Below are 23,509 nucleotides of genomic sequence, written 5' to 3' on the forward strand. Positions count from 1 at the left end.
GTGCCCGTGTCAAAACTCGCAAGGTATGGCATGATGTCATTTAGCACAAGTCCCTGTTTTCTCCAGTTCACATATTCTCTGTTCTACGGAAGATTATATGGTACTTTTGATACCCTCATTCCGTAACACGCTACAGCAGAACAATATTTTGGTGCATACTATTTTATCTGACTTTGTGATTGAAGTAAAATATGGCAACATTTGAAATTCTTCCTCACCTTAAATCACTATGATTCTGCTTGCTTTCACTTTTTGTCATCACTCACTGAAATGGGCACAAGTGGATTCTCTTGCTTGGCTACACTTAAAAGCCACACAAGACCAAGTCTGCATTTCACTCATTAAGCATCTCCGCTGACTAATTTGTGAACATATTATGTCACTGCAATGGTTAGACCAACAAATCTTTAACGAGCATGGCAATTCTGTGTTGCAAATTCCTTATTCACAACAAATCAATGTGCAGCTGTCAATTTTAATTCCATGACGACTGAGAGCAGCAACTCCGGGGGTCAATGGCCAGAACTTTGCTCAATATAACTACTGAGCACATTCCAAAGCCAAAGACCAACCACAGTCTCACTAAACCACCGTCGGAATGCTGAGTACTCTCTTGCATCACTCACAACAGATTAGCAGAAAATACTCCAGTCTTGTCTGTTTTAGTGACTGACAGTAGTTGAAGTGATCGCGAGCACAATTTTGAAAAATTCGGTCGATTCAATGCGCAACAAGGGATCGGTTTCGTGCCGAACCGGTGTCTTACTGCTGTGATAACAAAGACAACAAGTTGGTTTTTGCACCCTTAAACAGTGCTTAGTGCAAAATACAGAACTGTCGAAGATGCTTGTATTGAGGAAATGTTTTACCATTGACAAGTGCAAAGTCTCAGATAGCTCTTGGGTGATGAGTTTTATGCTCAGAGGAAGTTCTCCTTCCTGAGTTCCTCCGTGCCTCACTGGGAAACATGATTCTCTGGGCAGCGGAGTTTAAAATAAAGTTGATTTATTTCCCGAATGGACTCGGCACCCCGGTCGCTTCACTCTCCTCTTACGCAAGCCCTCGGGTCTCCTCAGCTTATCACATGATATTTTTTTCCGTATTTTTGGCATCGAGAAAAGCCTCGGCGAAGTTCTTCGTTTCCATATACGCGCGCGAACCGACTGATCCTGTGGAAAAAACGCGAGTCGACGGCGTCCCATTTCCCTTCCAGATTATTGCAGGCGTTTACATCACCTCAGGTGTGTTTTACGCCGTGTGACACTTGTGTTTAATGGCGGGAGATGATAAAACCGCGTTTATTTTGGGAGTTTGCTGTGCTGGCCGCTCATAATTTTTCTGCTGACCGACGTACCCCACCAGAGCTATGAATCTAAAAATGGTAGTTAAAGCAGAGCATAATGTCATTGCACAGCTCCACGGTATGTAGGAGCCCTATGTATAGTTTTTGAGGGATCTGTTGGAAATGGGTGTTTGGACATTGCTATAACTCCTTTGAAATATGGCACATAAAATGTAAAAATGTTATCAATTTTCCTGTATCTCTCTAAAGCATTGTTAAGATGTAACAATGTAATTCATCAGCACTATGTGTTTACACGGGGAAGTAAATATAATCTTAACAAAAACACATTTTCAACATACAAAATGGCAAATTATTCATACACTGTCTATAAGTAATTAATTTAAACTTGCAAAATCTGGGATTGCTATTACAAGTACTGGTGTCAAAATGAAGTTACAACAAACAATATTGACTATTTTGGCTCACACAAATTAAACATTCCAAAGAAATGCTACCCAATGTTTCCTCAATTATTTAATGTAACTTGTATTTCATCTTTACCATCTTATGGGAATGTGCTCATTCAAACGTTTTGTGTCACATGAAAGTGTCAAATAACAAAAATTGCCTCATGAAAGACATCATTTAAATGAATGTTTTAAACAGCTGATGAAAATTTACGCTCCAGAAAGGACATGTTTAGACTTGGTTGTCAAGTTAGTTTTGTGGTCAATTGGCTACTTTAATCAGACGACTTTGGTCAGATGTTGTTGTTGGCAGATGTTAGATTAGCTAAATGTCCAAAGGGGAGAATTATTGATTGTGGGACGGGAGCGTTTGTGATGATGAAAATGAGAAATAAAAGCAAAACCACCCAAGTTTGGGGCTTTATTAAGTGGACTAAATACGTTTTCTAAAGTTTTATCTGAATTTCTGTGTGTTTACATGAAGTCAGGAGGTACAGATTTTAATGTTCTTAAGGGCTGAGAGTCTGTCATTGTGGTTATTTCTGTAAGGATCCATGAGAAGTGCCAAACTCTCTGTGCTGTATAGATATGGAGCACCCGCCACCCCCCCCCCCCCCTCCCCCCAAGCCGTAACTAGGCGGGATGGCCTGCCTGCCATCCCAATTATTTGGTGTAAATTTTATTCACTGCACAGTAAATCCTGTTCAGCAGCCCCCCCCCTCCCCAAACAGAGGGGAAGCCACACTGTGATGTGAAATTTACTGTTGTACTTGATTTGGGAGGATTTGCTGCCAATACTAGTCTGAACCTCAGACTGTTTATTCATTCATTTAGGTCTGTTTTATAAAGTCATTAAGCATGTGCACTGATGTTCTAAATCCAACAGGATATTGGGGAAAATTCAAAAACGTTCATTCTACCTGTTTTGCATTTCAGTGAATGTATTTAACATTTCCCATTCTGTTTGTTAATGCTGTTGTTTGATGCTGCCAAAGGCAGTAATTGAATTCTGGTCTCTATTAAATTGTATTTTAATTATAATAAGCTCACGTGGCTTGTTTATTGAATGGAAATGTGCAATTGTACCTTAAGCTGTCTTTGCTTGTCTCTTCTGACAAGACAGATGCAGGCATTCTTACAGCATATGCTCAAAGGTTAATGAGTTAGTTGCATTTAAATTTAGCATTTAAAATATTCTGTTGTCAAAGACAACGCATTTGCATATTTCTTCTAGTTGTACTGTGTTACCTTGCACTTTGTATTACAGTTAACTCGTTTCAAGACAACTGCACTATCTCAGCATTTTCCCAATGCTTCATTAGAATCTATTCCTCAAGGATCACAGGAGAAAGCGTGCTGATTATTTTCATACGGTGAAAATTTAGAAGCTCAATTTAATAGTGAAACATCCTTCAAGGCATTTCTCTAACAAATTAATTCCCGCATAGAAAAATTGTTTATGCATTGTTGGTTGTTTGAATGAAATCAAAAAAAACTTCTTAATCCTGTCCTCCGGAGTGGAATTCGGAGAGTTTTGTAGTTTTATACATATAATTCATCTCAGTGAAAGAATGTAGCATACTGTACATGCCCATATGCAGTTGTTCATCTGGCAAAATGAGAAATTCAGCTGAAGTCGAATTGTAACATTTTAATTGTGTATAATACTATCAATTCTAAAGTTGTGATATGGAGGCGACGGTGGAGAGTCATTCTAGTCATGAGATCAGTGCACAATTTGTATCATACGTACATGACATACTGTTTCAAAATATAGCGTAGACATTGTCTCATACGATTGAGGAATTCGATTTTAACGAGGCAGAGCCAGAGGTCTGTCGTCATGTACATGCATCAGGCGTCGGTGGAGCGTGTAATGTCGTTACCGTGTGAATGCATTAATAGATCTCCTTGTATACACGTAACTACAATAAGCTGTTGTTTCTTTCTTGACTGCATGACAGAAACGATCAGATCCGATTTTTCACCTGTTTTTCTCGTCCGGACCGTGATGTGCGCAACACGCCGTGCAAAACAGGCAACATCTGGAGCTGCATCTGTAATGACATGCAACACGGGCGTGATTTCAGAATGTGAGACTCCGTCGGTCTGGGGCATTAAGGATGTTTAACCGTAGTGGGGAAAGTGGAAATTGATATTCTCTTTCATAGTGTTGGAGCTGCCACTGTCAGATTAATGAACGTGTTTGCTGAACTCTAGGGATGGGGGGGAGCATATCTTATATAAATTCCCTTTTAATATTACATGTACACAGAAAAGAAATAAGATTCATAGAATGGGCTGGTTTGATTTGATTGGAGACATTAATAGTTAGAAATGCATTAAGAGAAATTCAGATGCTACCAGGAGCACTTGCACTTACTTACCCAAAGCTACCGTTTGAGTACACATGCTATTAAGCCAGCATCTGTGTTTCTAAGCATCTCCTCAGCTGTTTTTATAATGAACTCCCTCCATTTTCAGAATTTGTATTGGGGTTTTTTTTGTAAACACCTTTCTATGCGATTATCTTTCTTTATTGTACTTGTTTGTAATGGCCCCCCTTGCTGTAATTATTTCTCTTTGGAAAGGTGATTTGTGTTTTAATAATAACCTTGTGCAGATATTTGTGCAGTGGCTGTGGCTGGCCGTGCAAATGCTTACTGTGGAAGCTAACAGCTACAAGCAGAGAAAGAGACAACACTGGCTTGCTTTGAGCCTTTCGAACCAACCATTTCGAACGGGGGAAAAATAGCATCCATCTGTGTGTGAAAGATATCTTGAAGACCAGGATAGCACTGCATATGTCATTGATTCATGCGTGCAGTGCTTTACTGCGGAATACATTTTCCAATAAGAGTTACTTTACTATAAAAAAAATGCCATGCCTAAGATTTAAAAAATATTTAACATGACAAATTAATTTCAGTTGCTTATTTTAAACATGCGATTCGCTTGGTGACTGAAGTATGCCCCAGATTTTAACCTTTTTAGTGACTGTTATAGTACTGTATCATTCCCCATTTGATGTCTGAGACTGGATTGTCAGCTGTCCGTTGGGTAACTTTGTGTTTTATGTCAGATCCCCCTTTCAAAAGCGATGTTGATCTCAGTGAGGTATTCCTGGTTGAACAAAGGTTAAATGACATAAAGTAATTCAAACCGTACGCTCAACGTGTGGTTTGTTTGCATCTCGTCTTCACGGCTCAGTGTTCAGGTACCGTCATAGGAATTGTGGTTATCTGGTTAAGCTTCACCTCACAAAAACCGCGCGCTAGACACAGCTCATTCTTTTAAGTGCAAACGCTTCGCTTAATGGACACATTTTTCTGCTCTGTGTTTCAATTTGCAAGTCTGTTCATATATTTAGCAAAAGTACGCAATTATCACTGTTAACAGGGAAAGATGTTGGAGTGTTGTGAGAGTGTGATGCTGTGGGTGTTGTGTGTGTGGTGGCTGTGTCCGTGCTGTTGGTTGTGTGTGTGTGTGCTGTTGTCTGTGTGTGGGTGTGTGTGTGTTGTGTGTTTTCAACTGTGTGTGTGTGTGTGTGTGTGTGTGTCTGTGTCTGTGTGTGCGTGTGTGTGTGCGCGCGTGTCCACGTGCGTGTGTTTGTGTGTGTGTCTGTATATCTGTGTGTGTGTGTGGTGTGTGTGTGTGTGTGTGTGTGTGTGTGTGTGTGCGTGTGTGTGTGTCTGATATCTGTGTGTGTGTGTGTGTGTGCGCGCGTTGGCGCACGAGCGCCAGCACGTGTGCATGTGTGTCTGTATTAGCCGAGGTGCTAACCGGGCCATGATCAGGTGGTATTTTCACCACACGGCAACAAAACCACGGTCAGTGCCAAGAATGTATCCTCGCTAATACTCCACCGTGAAGCTAAAGCTCATGTTCAGACTTGATGATCCCACATAAGCCGTATAAAATACAGAAGCGATGCTTCAGTTCCCCTTGCCGTGTACGGTGCGGGCCGGCTCTTAACCGATGGCCGCTGTCGTCTTGGCTGCAGGCGGCGTGACCAGACCCAGGACAGGGCTTCCCGAGCGATCCGACGGACCGGAGAACGCAGCTCACGGGGAGGAGGAGGAGGCGGAGAACGTCCCCCTGAAGGAACGCGTGGCCATGTATCAGGCGGCCGTCTCCAAAACAGAGGCTCCCGGCTCCTCCGGCGAGGTGAGGCGCTGCCGCCGTATAATCGGTGCTCCTACCGACCCATCGATGCCGCGGCCAGAAACTATACCTTGTCCGATTATGTCCACACAAGACTGGGGATAATCAATACATCCATCTCCAGCACCATGAGAAACTATACCTACGCTGATTATGCCCACACTAGACTGGGCATAATCAATACATCTATCTCCAGCACAGTGAGAAACTATACCTATGCTGATTATGTCCACACTAGACTGAGCATAATCAATACATCCATCACCAGCACCGTGAGAAACTATACCTACGCTGATTATACCCACACTAGACTGGGCATAATCAATACATCTATCACCAGCACCATGAGAAACTATACCTATGCTGATTATACCCACACTAGACTGGGCATAATCAATACATCTATCACCAGCACAGTGAGAAACTATACCTACGCTGATTATACCCACACTAGACTGGGCATAATCAATACATCTATCACCAGCACCGTGAGAAACTATACCTACGCTGATTATGCCCACACTAGACTGGGCATAATCAATACATCTATCACCAGCACAGTGAGAAACTATACCTACGCTGATTATACCCACACTAGACTGGGCATAATCAATACATCTATCACCAGCACAGTGAGAAACTATACCTACGCTGATTATACCCACACTAGACTGGGCATAATCAATACATCCATCACCAGCACAGTGAGAAACTATACCTACGCTGATTATACCCACACTAGACTGGGCATAATCAATACATCTATCTCCAGCACAGTGAGAAACTATACCTACGCTGATTATACCCACACTAGACTGGGCATAATCAATACATCTATCACCAGCACAGTGAGAAACTATACCTACGCTGATTATACCCACACTAGACTGGGCATAATCAATACATCCATCACCAGCACAGTGAGAAACTATACCTACGCTGATTATACCCACACTAGACTGGGCATAATCAATACATCTTCACCAGCACAGTGAGAACAACACGCTGATTAGTCCAATACTGGGCAAAATCAATACATCTTCACAGCACTGGAAATATCTCGTGATTATACCCACACTAGACTGGGCATAATCAATACATCTATCACCAGCACAGTGAGAAACTATACCTACGCTGATTATACCCACACTAGACTGGGCATAATCAATACATCTATCACCAGCACAGTGAGAAGCTGCATCTACACGACGCTGGGGCACAATCAATACATCTAGCAGTCATACAGTGCCACAGTGAGACACTATTTGCACACTACAGTGGGCATAGTCACTACAGCTAGGAACAAATCCTGGTTGTTTTCATTATTTTTCAAGGAATAATGCAACAACGATACTTTAATTATACTTCTTATTCAAGAATATATTATTATTGAGAACAAGAGGAGCTTATTAGGATGCCATTCCCACCACAGTCACTGGACTTAAACCCAACTGAACATCTGCTGGAACAGCAGTAGAAGAGGGAAAAGGGCCAAACATCAAGTAATATCAACAGATCAACTGGGGAGTGTTGAGAAAGTGCTGGGGTGAAGTGGAAGATGAGGTGCTGCATAAGCTGGAGGAATCAGTGCCAGGCAGAGTGAGGGCGGTAATCTAGGCAAACGGCGGACAACCCAAGTACTAACAATTTTTGACGTTCAATAAATACCAAGTACTAACAATTTTTGACTTATTAAATGTCTTTAAAAAATAATACATTTTGGAATAAGAAGTATAAACAGAGTATCATAATTGCATTAGCCCTCAATAAATAATGTAAACAATAAATTATTGGTCGTGTCCTCAGCCCTTTGGACCCCACTGACCATTTATCAATAGCACAATTAGAAACTGCATGCACACTACACTGGGCATAATCAAAAATCAATCAATCTTTAGTCCTACTGTGTACTGCAGTAATTAAAAATATCACACAGCAATTTGCAATGTACATTTTTCCAGAACTAAAAAGCATTTCCAACTATTTGGGGAAACACATGATTCCTTAACTCCAAAACAATGGTGGGATACAAAGAGGAATGTGCACACTAATTGGGAACACAGTAACAATATCATATATGCACAACCCCCACGTCAGGGATGGTTTGCTCCAATGTTGTCTCTGCTTTTGTAGAACTTTTTTTTTTTTTTACCTCATATGAACTAATAAACCCTTCTGACAACATCCTGGTATAATAGATACAAGATATGACAAGGTGGTTCATCTGCATTACAATAAAGTCTCTGTATTTTTCAGAATTTATAACTTTTTTGATGCAAATGATCCTGCCATTTGTTTTATTTAATAGCGACATTTATTCAACTAATTCTTTACGATTTCATCATCGCTCAGTAACTGACACATACTACAATTAAATTTTTGTAATTTATTTATTTCATTGTATTTTTATTTTATTTAACCAGGAAGACACCATTGAAATTGAAATGTCTTTTACAAGGGGGACATAAAACACAAGGTTACATGACAGAGGCAGTCAAAAATAAAACCAACAATGAACAGCCCACAATATTAGAGGATATCTACGCAGTGTATTGTAGAATGAAAGATTTATTTGAATAGCCTTGGTGTTGTTGTCATTGAATGTCTTGTTAAGCAGCTGTGGTTCTTTATATTGCATTGAATTGAAAGCAGTGATGGCTGATTGGGGTCAAAGGTCAGGGTCACACAGCCCCCGGGCACAGGCATAATTACAGTTCCGCTCAGCACCAAGATGAATAGCGCCACCTACAGGATAGCACTGGAAACAATTATTCATGAACACAGCCCCAATCCCTTGTCGTCATTTCTATGGGAAGGACACATCTACATTGGATATAGAATGTGTATAAGGTTACAGGCTGGAGCTCTCTTGCGTATTCACAGAAAAGCAAAGAAATGAATCATTTTTTATGCAATTTTGCCAGCAAAATACCACATTTTAGTTTGTCTTATTATAGTTTGTATTAAGAAAGTAAACATTATTTATTAATCACCATTCATATAAAGTTGAATCTTAAAGGGCTTCACAAGGAAGTAAAGGAATCTCTGCAAGCAAAATACCACAAGATTTTTTGTTTGCCTAATTATACAGCAGTTAGTATTGAAAAGAAGTAAACGTGATTTATAAATCACCATTCATATAAAGTGGAAACTTAAAGGACTTTATAGCCCATGAAATGTTATGTATACATCATCACTGGGTGACCATTCCTAAAGTTTTAGGTAAGAAAAATGTAAAATGTAGTCATGTGATGGATATCAAAAACACATAACCGGGGTAACACAGCCTGAATTGTAGGGCATTTAAAGTGAATAATAACTGTAAATATGTTTTGTTTTTTTTGCTTCCTCGTTAGGTCATGGAAGAGGGCAAGACCTGCTCCTTGCCGGGAGGATTCACCAGCGTGAAGAGGCAATTTGAGAGCCAGGAAACTGCATCTTCGCAAAGCACTGTCACCCAGTTCCATTTCAAGCAAAGATCCGTGCAGGTAACTAATGGGCACCATGGGCATTATTGGCAATTTAGAGCAAAGGGGAGCTCACTTGACCGTGGGACACAAGGAAGAGAGATAAGCAGTTAACAGATACTACGCTTGCTTTTTATTGCCATCCTGTTAGCCATGCAGTACCAAAAGGTGTCAGGAAATTGGGTTGTAGTACTATAGCTCCATCAAAGGTCGCAGAGCCCTGGAACTTCGGGGTAGATTTTCCGGGGATCGGTGCACACTGTTTTTATTTCGTTTTTACAAATGCGGGGGTATTACATTCGCGTGTGTCTGTCCATCCGTCTGTCTGTTTGTCTGAATGTAACGGCTGTAGCCTCTACAATTTCACTCCGATTTGTATGAAACATTGCATCGGTGGACAGTGACCTGAATTATATAATATTTTTCAAATCAGTCAAAGATTTTAAAAATTATTTGTCACTAATGTCCATTGACATCAATATTCATGTCAGGATAAACATTACACTTTTTTAACGCACTACGGCTTGTAGTAACTTTTTTAACCACACTACACAGATCAAGATGTCATCGCCAAGGAAACTTCCGAAAGTTAGTTTATCCGCTACTAGATGGCTTTTGTGTCAATGTCAACAGACATCCAGAAAATAAATAAATATACACTATGCATATCTTAAATTGATCTTAAATTGTTTTGATTTCTATTACTCTTTAGGAAATTAAGAAATTACAAATTACACCTGCCAATTCAGTTCTTCTCATTTACTGATTTCTATATTTAACCTTTCCTTTAGGTAGAATTGTACCCAAAACTAACACTAGCCTCTATTTACATGTGAGGGCGCCCGGATGGGGAAGGGCACCACTTTGCCCAAGGCTTTGCCCCCTCACGCACGGGCATAGGCATGTTTCTCTGGGCCCTTCCAGTTTTCTCCGCCATTTTAAGTCATGATGAGGGAAACAGACATGGGCCCTGGGGTGTTCAGCATTGAAAGGGTTATACACGTTGAAGTCTGATGCCTGGGACAGTACCAGATTCTGACTGACTTCAGCCATGCAGAGGAACACCTGGCAGTACAGATACTGGGGGCCAGAAGACAATGAAATGTTTCACAGACGGAAACATACAGCGCAAGGAAATACCATTGAATTTGATCTTTTCCAGAGAGTAGAGTTGTTTTGCAGGGAAAGGCTGCAGTTGTCTGGATTTTGGCATCCTCCTACATGTTCTTCCTGCTATATGTAGATTAATCACCTGCCACTCTGACAATAATTAGTCCCACAGACGCTATTAATAATAGGCTGTCAGCGAAAAGTGAAAATTCCTCACTATACGTGTGTGTGTGTGTGTGTGTGTGTGTGTGCTTGCATGTGTGTGCGTGTGTGTGTGTGCGTGTATGACTGTTTGTGCGTGCGTGCGTGCGTGAGTGTGTGCGTGTGTGCGTGAGTGTGTGCGTGTGTGTGTCTGTGCGTGCGTGCTTGCGTGCGTGCGTGTATGTCTGTATGTGCGTGCGTGCGTGTGTGTGTGTCTGTATGTGCGTGCGTGCGTGCGTGTGTGCGTGTGTGTGTGTCTGTGCGTGTGTGCGTGCCTGTGTGTGCGTGTATGTGTGCGCGCTTGTGTATGTGTTTACAGCAGTGTGACGGGATGTGTTTTCCTACAGGAAAGCTCATCACAGGTGATAGGGCGGAGCAGTGGCAAAGAACTCTTCCCCTCCTCTCAGCAGGTGGCTTTCTCCAAAGACGAGAAGGTAAGAGGACAGAAGCAGACACGCGTTCCCATGTTTTAAGGGCTTTTTTCTGAAGTGCTTCCTTTTACTGAATTAAATTTGAGCACTCTTGGGTTAGTCACAAAACTTGATCATTGTTGATCCATAACATAATCATAGATTTTGACATTTGTCTTTTCTAAATCTGTAATTGTAAAACTAATTCAACAATCTAAGGCTTACAAAATCTATTGTGTTTTGTGCTTCTGCTCAGATGATGTTGAACTCAGGGATGTCCAGTCTTATCCAAAAAGGGCTGGCAGGTTTTTGTTTTAGCCCGGTACTAAGACAGCTGATTCTTTTTGTCAGGGTCATGATTTAGTTAATCAATTGAATTAGGCGTCGTAGTGCTGAGCTAAAGCAAAAACCTGCACCCACACTAGCCCTTTTCAGATAAGATTGGACACCCCTGTACTGAGCCAGGATGTGGTTCATTGAATAGTGTCCTTGCTCTTTGATTAATGATAAATAAGATTGGACTTTAATAAGGATTCTTTTCCTTAACTTTTTGTAGGCCTCACACAATCAGAGTGTTCACCATGGCAACGTGACCTCCAGCTATGAAAACCATTTTGATGAAATGGGTAAAGTGTTCTATCCAGTTACTAAACATCAAGTTTGAGTTTATGTTGATAAAACGTATATTTTGCAGACCTGGGTCAAATATATATTTGTTTTGGATTCAAATAATTTTCTACGCTTTACTGTCTGATACATTGTGTGTTCTTTAAATAGAGATGTTCTGTCGTGCTTAATTTTTTTGTGGATTGCGTGTCCATTTGTACGCCTAATTAAACAAAGATAAGATTATTGGAATACATTTTTGTTTCATTTCATTATTTTAATGATTTACTATTTTAAATATTGTACAATTAATTAAAAATTTCACCTTTTTAAGTCGGTGAAGACTCTGCAAAGGTTTCTACACAAGCCTTAAAGGAGCAGTTTGAAAGAACCATTGAGGAGTCAACTCCAAAACAAATAAAGGTACTGTACAATAACACCTGGCTTTATGGAATTTCCGTTATATAATGGGGTATTGCTGTTATTCTACATTACTTTGACAGGCTTTTTGAAAAAAACATTGAAGTCCTGTAAATTTTTACAAACATTTTACTGAAAAAATACAGTTTTTTACAGTAAATAGTACATAGTGTTATGCCCATATGATAATTATAAAATTTCACATAATATATATAGCTTGTTAAATGTAAACCAAAGATAACACAGCAGAATATGCATCCTACTGTTCTAGGCTGTTATTCTCTGTGTAATGAAATAGTACATCAAAAATATATTTTAAAAGCACAAAACACTAAATTAAAAGGAAAATATAGAGGACTGCACACACTGTACATATACATATGTACATCTCAGTGCTACAAGCAGAGATGATGAATACGCTATTTATTTAAATTGTTTTTAAACTAAATAGTTTAAAACAATTGAGTGCAATATTTTCCATTGCTGATGTTTCGTTAAAATGATGAAAAACTTTCCACGTAAATCTGGCTGCTTGTTGGGATGAGAGCGGTAGAAAATGCATACTGACTCAACCACCTTTATTCTTGTCCCTGAAAGATCGATCTCAGTTACAACCAGGTTCAGTGGGATCCCGTTGTAAGTGTAATGTCTCAAGCCTCGGTGGAAAAGAGGTGCGAACAGTCCGAGGCTATGAAAGCGGAGGCGGGGGTCGCTGCTCCTGCATCTGCCTACGGAGGCGCGGAGCACTTCCCTCCCCCGCCTCCTCATTTACTGCAGGGGCCTATGGAAGTCCCCGAGCACTGCCGCTCGCCAGAGCTCCCCGAGCCAACCTGCACTCCCAAGTACATGATGAACCGGGAGCAGTACTCCAAGCAGAGAAACCTCTACGAGCTCAAGCGCCTCTACAAGCACATCCACCCGGAGGTGCGGAAGAACCTGGAGAGGGACATCTTCAGCGAAGTGACCGACCAGATGGAGAGTGGAGAGGAGGAGATGGGCGACGTCCAGCAGGCCAGGTACGTGTTTGAGAACACGGGAAACAGTCCCAACAAGAGCATGAGCCCAGAGCGGGAGTACTTGGAGTGGGACGAGATCCTCAAGGGGGAGGTTCAGTCCATGCGCTGGATGTTTGAAAACAAACCACTGGATTCAATTAAAGATGAATCTCTGGATGAGGACGACGCCAAAAACATCGCCCAGCAGGAAATAATTGCGGGAAATGACGTCAGATACACCGCGTGGATGTTTGAGACACAGCCGATGGACACGATGGGCACAGAAACTCCTGACTCCATTAAACAGGTAAAAGGATTTCCTGAGTTGGCAAGAGGAGACGTGCAAACTGCCACCTGGCTGTTTGAAACCCAGCCTTTAGACTCTCTCAATAAGATACATCAGGAAGAAGAACAAACCCATGAAGCGGTCTACACACAAGACATTACCAGAGGGGACGTTAAAACTGCTAGGTACTTGTTCGAAACCCAGCACTTGGACTCTTTGGGACATACAGAAACAATCGATGAAAGCCACTTCCTGAATCTTAAATCAGAACTGGAGGAAATCAAAGGTGACGTTAAGACAACAACTAAGATGTTCGAGACACAACCTATGTGTGTTATCAGAGGCGAATCGGGACAGATGCTGGAGATCACAACTGTACGTAGAGAGGAAATGGAGAAAGGTGATGTCAAGACCTCACGCTGGCTCTTTGAAACTCAACCCCTGGACCTAATCAATAAGGATCCCAGTGAAGTAAAGGTGATTTGTGGTGTGTCAATGGAGGACAACTACAAGGGTGGTGTGAACATGGGAAGATGGCTGTTTGAGACAAAGACTTTAGACACTATCAATTATGAAGAATGGCAAAACTCTAAGCTAGAAAAAGAAGAGATTATTGGTGCTGATGTGCGAAAGTATTGCTGGGCATTTGAAACTCAGCCTATGGACACTTTGAAAGACAATGACAATGCCAGACCAGTACCCACAGAAGAGATTTTAGGGGGTGATGTGCGATCAGCAAGGCATTTATTTGAAACTGTTCCCATGGAGGCATTGAAGGATAGCCCTGAAGTTGGTAAACTTAAAAAGGTAGTGGCATCGGAAGAGGAAAAAGGCGATGTGAGACATCAGAGATGGAGATTTGAGAGTCAACCACTTGAAAACATCAGAGAAGAGAAGAAGGAGTTCACACGGACAGTGGACCTACAAAAATTTGATAAAGGAGATGTAACAAACTATAAGGAAATATTTGAGACCATGGACTTAAGCAGATGTGATGCAACTCAAAAAATACAAGTAGAAGGCGTCACTAGCGGGTCTGTGAAATCAAACAAGGATCTTTTTGAGTCTACACCCATGTATGCTATGCAAGACAGCTCTGGCCATTACCATGAGGTAAAAACAGTGCGAAGGGAAGAGATAGTTGAAGGAGATGTCAGAAGCTGCAAATGGATGTTTGAAACGAAACCTATTGATCAGTTTGACGAAAGCTTAAAAAATTTCCAGATTATCAAGGGGATATCAAAACAAGAGATTGAATCTGGGGACGTGAAAACAGCTAAGTGGCTTTTTGAGACCCAGCCTCTCGATTCCATTAAATATTTCAGCAATGTTGATGATGACCAGACTGTGACTAAGGATGGCTTTGACATTGTGAAAGGCGACGTCAAAACATGCAGGTGGCTGTTTGAAACTCAGCAAATGGATGCACTGTATGATAAGGAAGAGGTGACCAAAACTGACAATGAGGAAATTCGCAAAGGTGATGTGAAAACCTGCACTTGGCTGTTTGAGACACAGGCTTTGGATACCCTCAGAGATGAATCCGAAACAATCCTAAAACACTGCACAGTCCAACAGGAGGATGTCCAAGGGAAAGACGTACGCATGGCCCGTTTTCTTTTTGAGACCGAGAACCTCGAGAACATCACTGGGGAAGAGAGTGGCACTTTTAAGAGGGTCACTGAGATAGATATTCAATCTGGAGATGTATCCAGAATGAAGTACATATTTGAAAACCAGTCTTCAGATATAGTGACATCAACCACAGAGGAAATCATGCAAAAGCTTAAAGCCACTCAGGCTGAGGACATTCAGAAGGGCAATGTGGTCAACTGTAAGTGGTTATTTGAAAACCAACCGATAGATGCTATTTGTGACAGTGCTGAGGAACCCAAGAACACCCGTACTGTGACAGATGTACAAGGAGGCAATGTTGACAAAGGACGTTTCATTTTTGAGACCACCTCATTGGATAAGATTCAGGAAGATTCCTCTGAAACAGAAATCGGAAGGATTTGGACAATTAGTCGTGATGACATGGAGAGGGGAGATGTAAAAAACTACACCATGATGTTTGAAACACAACCGTTGTATGCGATCCAAGATAAAGAGGGCCATTATCATGAAGTTACTACTGTCACCAAGGAGGAAACTATGCGAGGCGATGTAGTGGGTGCAAGGTGGCTTTTTGAAACCAAGCCTCTCGATTCAATAAAGGACAGTGAGGAGGTCTATGTTATTAAAGCTGTCACTGAAGAGGACATTCAGAAAGGAGATGTGACCTCAGCCAGGTGGAGATTTGAAACACAGCCTCTTGATGAAATTGCAGAGGATGTGAAAGTCTCCATTAAAACCATTGAAGATATTCAAGGGGGAGACGTCAAATCAAACAAACGACGTTTTGAGTCTGATGAGCAGTCACAAAAGTACATCCGAACAGTTAGTGTTAGCGAAATCCAAAAGGGGGATGTTAGGACGGCTACATGGATGTTTGAGACACATAAAATGGACAGCATTCGGGGTGAAGGCTCAGAGTATGATCAGATGGAGACAGTGACAAAGGAAGAGGTGTTGAAGGGAGATGTTAAACAATCAGTGTGGCTCTTTGAAAAGCAACCCCTGGATAGCATAAAAGAATCAGAAAGCAATGTGGTGATAGCCCGAGAGGAAATTCCACAGGGGGACGTTAAGACGACAACATGGCTTTTTGAAACAACCCCCTTCCATGAATTCAATGAAAGCAGTGTGGAGAGAACGGAAATTGTCGGTAAAAGTATTAAAGAAACCCTTGAAGAACTGTACTGTCAGAAAATGGTAAATTCACAAGGCATACTGATAGAGGCTGATGAGATTGGTGATGTCAGAATGGCAAAATACAGGCTCATGAATCAAGACGCTCCTGAGATTCAAAAAGAGGAAGTTATCAGAGGGGACTTGAACAATATAATGGTGAACCTTCTTAACAAACGGGATACAACTGAAAAGGGCATCATTATAGATGAGGAGGAGAGGGGTGACATCAACACAACAGTGAAACAGCTGTTCAACCAAGAAATGGGTGAACGTGTGCAAAAGGAGGAAATAATAAGGGGTGACATTCAGGAAGCAATAAACAACCTATTGAAGGAGGAGGGGTCTGCCAAACGTGGCATTCTCATTCAAGAGGATGAGAAGGGAGATGTGAGGATGACCATATATTCTCTTCTCAACCAAAGAGAGGAAAATGGAATTGAGAAAGAAGATGTTGTCAGAGGGAATGTGAAACGTACCCTCAACAGACTTCTTTCCAATCCAGGTAGTCCTGAACTGTCAGCAAAGATAAAAGTGAGTGATACAGAGAGGGGGAATGTTAGCTTTTACTCAACCTGTATAGAGTCTGGAGCGTTGGACTATCTCAAACAACTTCAATCTGAGGCAGAGGAGACTCTCCCGGAAAAAGAAGAGAAAGAGGAGATTATTGGTGGTGACATCGCTGGGACAAAACTCATCCTGAGAAGGAATCAAACTCAAATTGAACGTACAGTTACTACGGATGACATTGTCCCTGGCAATGTGCACAGTACAGTCAAGGTTTTCATGACTCAGCCCGTGATTACCCTCAACAGCCAGCAGAAAGAGGAGATAGTGAAGGGGGATTTGAGAGCAGCTCTAAATTCACTGACACAGGCCATAAACCAGACGGTGCTGGTTGACAAAGAGGAGGTGGTCAAAGGCGATATACCGACAGCCTTGAAGTCACTAAAGGATGCTCAGAATCAGTTAAAGGAAATTGAAAAGCCAGATATCGTCCCCGGTGATATCAGAGGAGCACTGGAGTCTCTGGAAAAATCAGCAACCAATAAGGCTGAAATCATCATAGAAGATCTAGTGCCCGGTGACATCAAAAGCACTCTAAAATCACTGGAAATTGCAAAGCATGTGGTGAGAGATGTGGAGAAAGAGGAAATTGTTAAAGGCGATGTTAAAACCGCAATGCAGTGTTTGAGAGAGGCGTCTAATGAGAAGAAGTTCTATCAGCAGGAAGAGACTGTGCAAGGGAATGTGAAAGGCGCTATACAACAGTTGCTGGAACTGCCTGCTTCCCCAAAAATGCAACGCAGACCTAGTACGGAAGGAGATGTGAAAAATTCCATAAAAGCACTGTACAGTATGCAAGAGCAAACTCCAGTTGAGAAAGAAGAGGTTATAAAAGGTGATGTTCGAGGCACAATAAAAAGCCTGCTACAGGAGACACAGCACAATAGAGTCAAAAGCAGGATTGATCATTCTAGGAGAGTCAAAGTGCCAAGGAAAACTCCATTACTTTCCCAGCAAGAGATCCACGAATGCTCAATTTTGACTAAACCAGAGGGTGAGATGGCAAATCCGGTCCCTGCAGTTAAAAATCTGTCCCAAAGTGTTGAATCACAGAGCAGTGAACAAAAGCACACAATCATTAAATCAGTCAAAAGCCAGTCTTTAACCCAGGAGGAACATTCGCTGACAACACAATCCACGGCGATCAATATTTCTCATACTTCACCCCAGCTTAATGTTAAAGAACAACCTGTGAAACAGAAATTGCCAACCCCCGGATCCGTGATCATAAAGAAGAAAAATGTGACCAGTCCGACAACTGACAGTGCGATGGCTTCAGGGGCGAACGTGATCAAAATCCAATCAGCTAGTACAAGCACAAGTACGGAGCACACACAGCAAATTAAAACAGTGAAACAGGTGCAGACAGTCACTGAACACAAAACCGTCAGGGAAAAGCATGACGTCAAGTTCCGCAACCTCAACACAGGTAGAAAGGGCCTCATCACACTAGATAAAAAGAAACTGAAACAAGACTTACCACCACCACCCCCTCCACCTCCATTATCTGAGTCTGAGTTTCCCCTTCCACCCCCACCTCCACCACTTTTAGAATCTGAAAATCCAACTCACCCTGAACTTGTTATGAGGCAGGATAGTGACCTTCCTCCTCCTCCACCACCGGTTGAATCGATATCTGAGCCTGATCATTTCCCTCCTCCCCCACCTCCCCCTGTACCTGCACTGGCCGCACAAGACTGTCTACCACCCCCACCTCCTGAACAAGAATTGTGCTCCCTACCATCTCAAGCACCTCTGTCCCCTCCAAAGGATAAGAAAATGCCAGTGGTCTCCCCAAGGAAAATGCAATCTGGAATCCCACTGCCAAAACCACTGCCAGAAGAAGGTCCTCGTCCACCAAGGAAGGTTTTTATCCCACCTGTAAAACTACCTCCCCCACCTGTGGAGGATAAACCCACCAAACCAAAACCATACATAAGGAAATTCAAAACCCCACTAATGCTGGCTGAGGAAAGGTACCGGAAACAGAAAGAAGAAAGTGAGAAAAACAAAGGGGTCATAACACCCCTTTCTCCTTTTGTTAAAGAATGTGCCCAAACCAAAGTTGTTCTTGAAAAGGATACCACAGGGAGCATAACTAAGGAGGAATCAGAAAAGAACATCACTTCTAATGTAATTCAAGAGGAAACAGAGAAGACTCTCACTGAACCCAAACCAGAACCAACTAAACCAAATGAACAGCACATTACCTCTACTCAGAATCCTACACAGCATACCACATCCATTTCTGCCAAGAAGCTTCAAACTGTCTCTTCTGGTGAACAAGTGGTAACCTCAGATTCTTCTTCTACTGCTATCAAAGAGGATGTACAAGCCAACTGTGCCTTTGAAGAGGTTGCTGCAGGGAGAATTACGAAGGAGCACTCAGAAATGAATGTCACATCTGATATAGTTCAAGAGAAAACACAAAAGATGGTGACTAAACACAAACCAAAATCAATACTGCACAGTTCTTCCATACATACAGTGCCTTCACACATCCCCCTAAGCAAACCTTTGATCTCGACTGAAAATCTGAAATCTGCTGAGATGTCCTCAAATAAAGCACACACTTCTAATCAGAATTCTTTAACCACCTCTGCTGCACATCACACCACATCTGTTTCCTCCACGAGGCAAGAAACTGTCTCTTCCAGTGAGCAACTGGTGACCTCGGTTTCATCCTCTCAGTCTCACTCTACTGTGCACGTTGAAGAACAGTCCTCTACCAGTGTTGCTGTAACCACTTCTGAGCATCTTGAAAAAGTTGAGAAAATCAGTTCAAACAATGACATATCTATTGCTTCTCTAAAAACTAAAGATTCCAGGGGTCATGAGAGCTCTATAGTGCAGGAAATAGGGAAAACTCCTCTTCAAGCAACCAGAATTCCAAAAATAAATCCTTCTTTCAAGGTCAAAACACCCAAGATGCCAAAAGTTGAAAAGACAGATGAAATCGGTGAAAACAAGGAACACGGGGTAGAAAACCAAGTTTCTCTTGCAAACACACAGCTGCTGAGTCCAGCTATGGGGGGAAATGTGGAGGAGGAGCGCATCAAGGTGGATCATGAAAACACCAAAAAGACAACGAGCAGTGAAGTGAAACACACAGAAATCCAACTCAAAACAGAAATAGTGCAAGAGCAAAAGCCTAAAGAGAAGGCTTCTGTGTCCAAGGTAGACAATGTGGAAAATCCAACAAAAAAATCTAAACGGAAATCAAAGAAGGATAAGGAGATGAGGCAGCAGACGCAAGAAAGACTCTCCAAGGAGACAATTTCATCTGCTTCAGAGCAGGTAACTCGTCTGCAGGAGGAAACAAGGGCAGTGAAGACTGAGGCCCTTCGGGAAGAGCACGTCCAGGTCAAAGAAGAAATCACCATTACTGAAAGTACAGTTAAGCAAAGTTTCCAGCAACAGGTCAACACCAGTCAGTTTCAGAAGCAGACTAAGTCTTCTAAAAAACAGAAAGGACAAACAAGCAAACAAAATGTTCAAGAGAAAATAAAAGATGAGAACAGGGACTTACCTGTCAAACTGACAGATGACCGAGCTGAACAAGAGATAGCCACTCAGCCTACCACAGCCATGGCAGAGGTTTCACAAAGGCGTAAAGAAGTCAAAAAGCTACTAACTCACATTAAAGAGTTGCAGAGTGCTTCAGGAAAGACAACCTCAGCATCTGTGAAGAGAGTGCTGAACAATGTTCCTGAGTGGTTGATTGGATTGGAGGAAAAGAGGGATTTAGAGGAAGTAGCAGTTGAGCACAATATGCAGAGGCTAAAAGAGATTATTGCATATGTAAGAAATTTAGCACAAGCTAAACTACTGTATTTAGATGAGAACATTGCTGCCATTGAAAAGCATGAAAGCGAAATCGGTCAATCTGAAAAGAAAGTTGTCGGTGGGGTAAAGCAAAAAATATCTAAAACAAGCTCTGGCTCCAGTAAACACAAAAGCAAGAAGCATTCCTTGAGTGAGGAAAAATCAGATGAGGCCAGAACACCGTCTCCCTCACTAGAAGCAAAATCTCCCTGCAAGACTGACAGGGACACATCCCAGGCAAACAAGGATCTGTCTTTGTCCACATTTAATCAATCTGACGAGGCAGCTAAGACAACCGATGCCTCAGTTCAGAGCCCCCAAGGAGAGTCCTCCCATGCTTTAACCCCACAACCTACAGAGGAAACTGAGAAAATATGTGAGATTGCAGAATGTCCACAAATGATTCATGAAGAAACTGACCTATCAGAGAAGCCTGTTGTGACTGGTTCAGTGAAACACAAGAAAGTGTTCTTTGAAGAAGCACAAAAGGCAGAGGTAAACAGGACTTATATACGGAAGGATCCCATTGATATCCCAGAGCGATTGGGTCTAGACATGGAGGAACCTGAGCCTGAAGACCAAGAGAAAGAGTTTGAGGAACCTCCATGGGTTGACCTCTTAGGACTTGTTAACAAATTTGAATCATCAGCGCAACCGCCGGTGATAAACAAGAGCCATGCACGCAAGGATCCCATTGATATTCCAGAGCGGCTGGGTCCAGACTCTGAGGAGTCTGAAACAGAAACCAAAACAGACAAAGAACAGGAGGAGCTTCCAAGAGTTGACCTGTTCGGGCTCGTTAACAAATTTGAATCACCGGCCCAAATTTCAGAAGTGAACAGGGCCGACATACATAAGGATCCTATTAATATCCCAGAGCGGTTAGGTTTTGAGGGGTTTGATACTGAGAGCTCAGACAAAGAACGTGAGGATGTTGCGAGAGTTGACCTGCTTGATCTCGTCAACAAGTTTGAATCACCTGCTCAAATGTCAGAAGTAAACAAGAGCTATGCATGGAATGATCCTACTGATATCCCAGAGCACTTGGGTCCAGAAATGGAGGGCTCTGAAAAAGAAAAAAACCCAGAAAAAGAGCAGGAGGAGCTTCCAAGGGTTGACCTTCTGGGACTCGTTAACAAATTTGAATCACCAGAACAGAAGGTTTATGTCAGAAAGGAGCCAATTATGATACCTGAGAGACTTGGGAGTGACACAGAAGATGCAGAATCTGAAGGAGAAAAACAATTAACTGAAATAGAAGAAATTCCATCTTTTGACATTAAGGCTATTAAAACATTCTTCGAAGAGACTGATCAAAGTGTTCACATCAAGGAACAAAACATTAAGCAAGGGAAGCATGATTGGAAGGTGGGTGAAATCATGAAGGATGGCTCTCCACTGCCTGTTCAAATGGACATTATGCCTGGGGATTCCTCCGAACCAGTGGGGTTTTCTGAAACTAAGTCTGTCACTGAGCACTTCTCAGGTGTTGATGAATTTGGCAACAAGATAAGCGGATCAAGAAGCGCAACAACAGTCTCCCAGCACTCAGAGAGCGACGCAACTCGGCAGGGCCTTCCGTCATACGCAGACATAGTGAAAAGGAAGATTTCAGAGTGCGAAGATGCTGCCACAGCCTCTCGCGAGGAACTGCCAAAGAACTTCCAGAAGACTTGTACGGAGAGTGAGAGTGTATTCACAAGTCTGAAGTACGGCAGCTCAGAGGAAAGGACATCAGAGATGGTGTCACGCAAGGAAGAGACTGTCATATCTGGTAAACAGAGGCGTGCAGCATGAGGAAAGCAATATAACAGAGTGCTTCTAAACGTGTTGGGTTTTATTTGCAAGCCTGACTAACATGTTTTGGTTTTTTATCTGCATTTTCCATCAACTGATTTTAAGTCCTTTCATCTGACAGCCTTGCAGTCTTATTTTAGCATCTGAGCCCAATAGCTTTTCATAGTCCATTCAGACTTTGTGGATGTTTTTCAATGCTGAAGCCTCAACATTTCCTGTCATTGAGGGGCTGTTTTTGTAACCTTATGTGCAGCGTTTCTATTCATTGCATTATTGTATCTGATTATTCAACAAAACCAGAAAGAATATTTTTATTTGGCTGCATGAAACTCTTAGTGTGTTTTGTTTGTGTTGTTCTAAGACTGTGAGAAATGATGTATTTTTGGTTCTGTCTAACAGCCTTGTCCTTAATTGTGAGTGACACATTCAAAAACAAGCTACCTTTTGCTTTCATTTATGTTTTCTGCAAACGGCAAACCTTAGGGCCAAACTTTTTGTGTAAAAACATATGAATAACTTCAAAAATAAATACATGTTGGATTGTGGTAGGCTTTTTTGTCACAAAGAAAATTACCAAGCCCCAAATACCCAGTATGCCCTCCAACAAAAGTTTGGTAAGATGTAATTCTGATTTTTTTTTTTAATTCTGCAACTGGACTGAATGAAGAGACAGACCTCAGTCAAAGGCATGATATTGTTTAATGTTGCATTTGAATAATCCTGTCTAAATCTTTTTTTTTTGCATAAATTTGCAATCTGTGGCTGAATTGTGCACATAACTCTTTATTAAGTTCCCTGAAAGTTTCACAGCACCTTTATTAAGAAGCATAAATTACACAAAGTTAGTTTCTTTATTTTTGTTCCGCTCAATAAATGGTATTTATAGACACTCAGGGATATGAACCTCTGAGTTACTTGTCAACCAAACAGGAACTGGAAGTAGCATACACACATAAGGCTTATCAAGCTTCTTATTATCACTGTTGCAAGAAGTTACGCATTAAACAGAAAGGAGTCACACTTTGCATTGATAAAAATAGCTGAAACATAGACATAGAACAAGCTCTATGATTTGGAAACCAATATAGGAAAATGTTGAATATTCGAATGATTCCCGTT

General features: G+C 41.7%; 1 protein-coding gene across 3 annotated transcripts in view; it reads left to right on the top strand.

The window, feature by feature from the left end:
* LOC135240724 (xin actin-binding repeat-containing protein 2-like) overlaps window positions 1-23,509 on the top strand; it is a 48,460-nt gene that overhangs the window by 24,268 nt on the left and 683 nt on the right. For 2 of the 3 annotated variants that reach the window (XM_064310610.1, XM_064310611.1), the window contains 6 exons: window positions 5,756-5,919; window positions 9,273-9,404; window positions 11,042-11,128; window positions 11,661-11,730; window positions 12,045-12,133; window positions 12,728-22,367. In XM_064310610.1, the coding sequence (XP_064166680.1) occupies window positions 5,756-5,919; window positions 9,273-9,404; window positions 11,042-11,128; window positions 11,661-11,730; window positions 12,045-12,133; window positions 12,728-22,367 (10,182 nt within the window). The remainder of the gene's footprint in view (window positions 1-5,755; window positions 5,920-9,272; window positions 9,405-11,041; window positions 11,129-11,660; window positions 11,731-12,044; window positions 12,134-12,727; window positions 22,368-23,509) is intronic. The other variant, XM_064310613.1, reaches the window with a different exon arrangement.

Source organism: Anguilla rostrata, chromosome 15 (assembly GCF_018555375.3).
Source record: "Anguilla rostrata isolate EN2019 chromosome 15, ASM1855537v3, whole genome shotgun sequence".
Classification (NCBI taxonomy): Eukaryota; Metazoa; Chordata; class Actinopteri; order Anguilliformes; family Anguillidae; genus Anguilla; species Anguilla rostrata.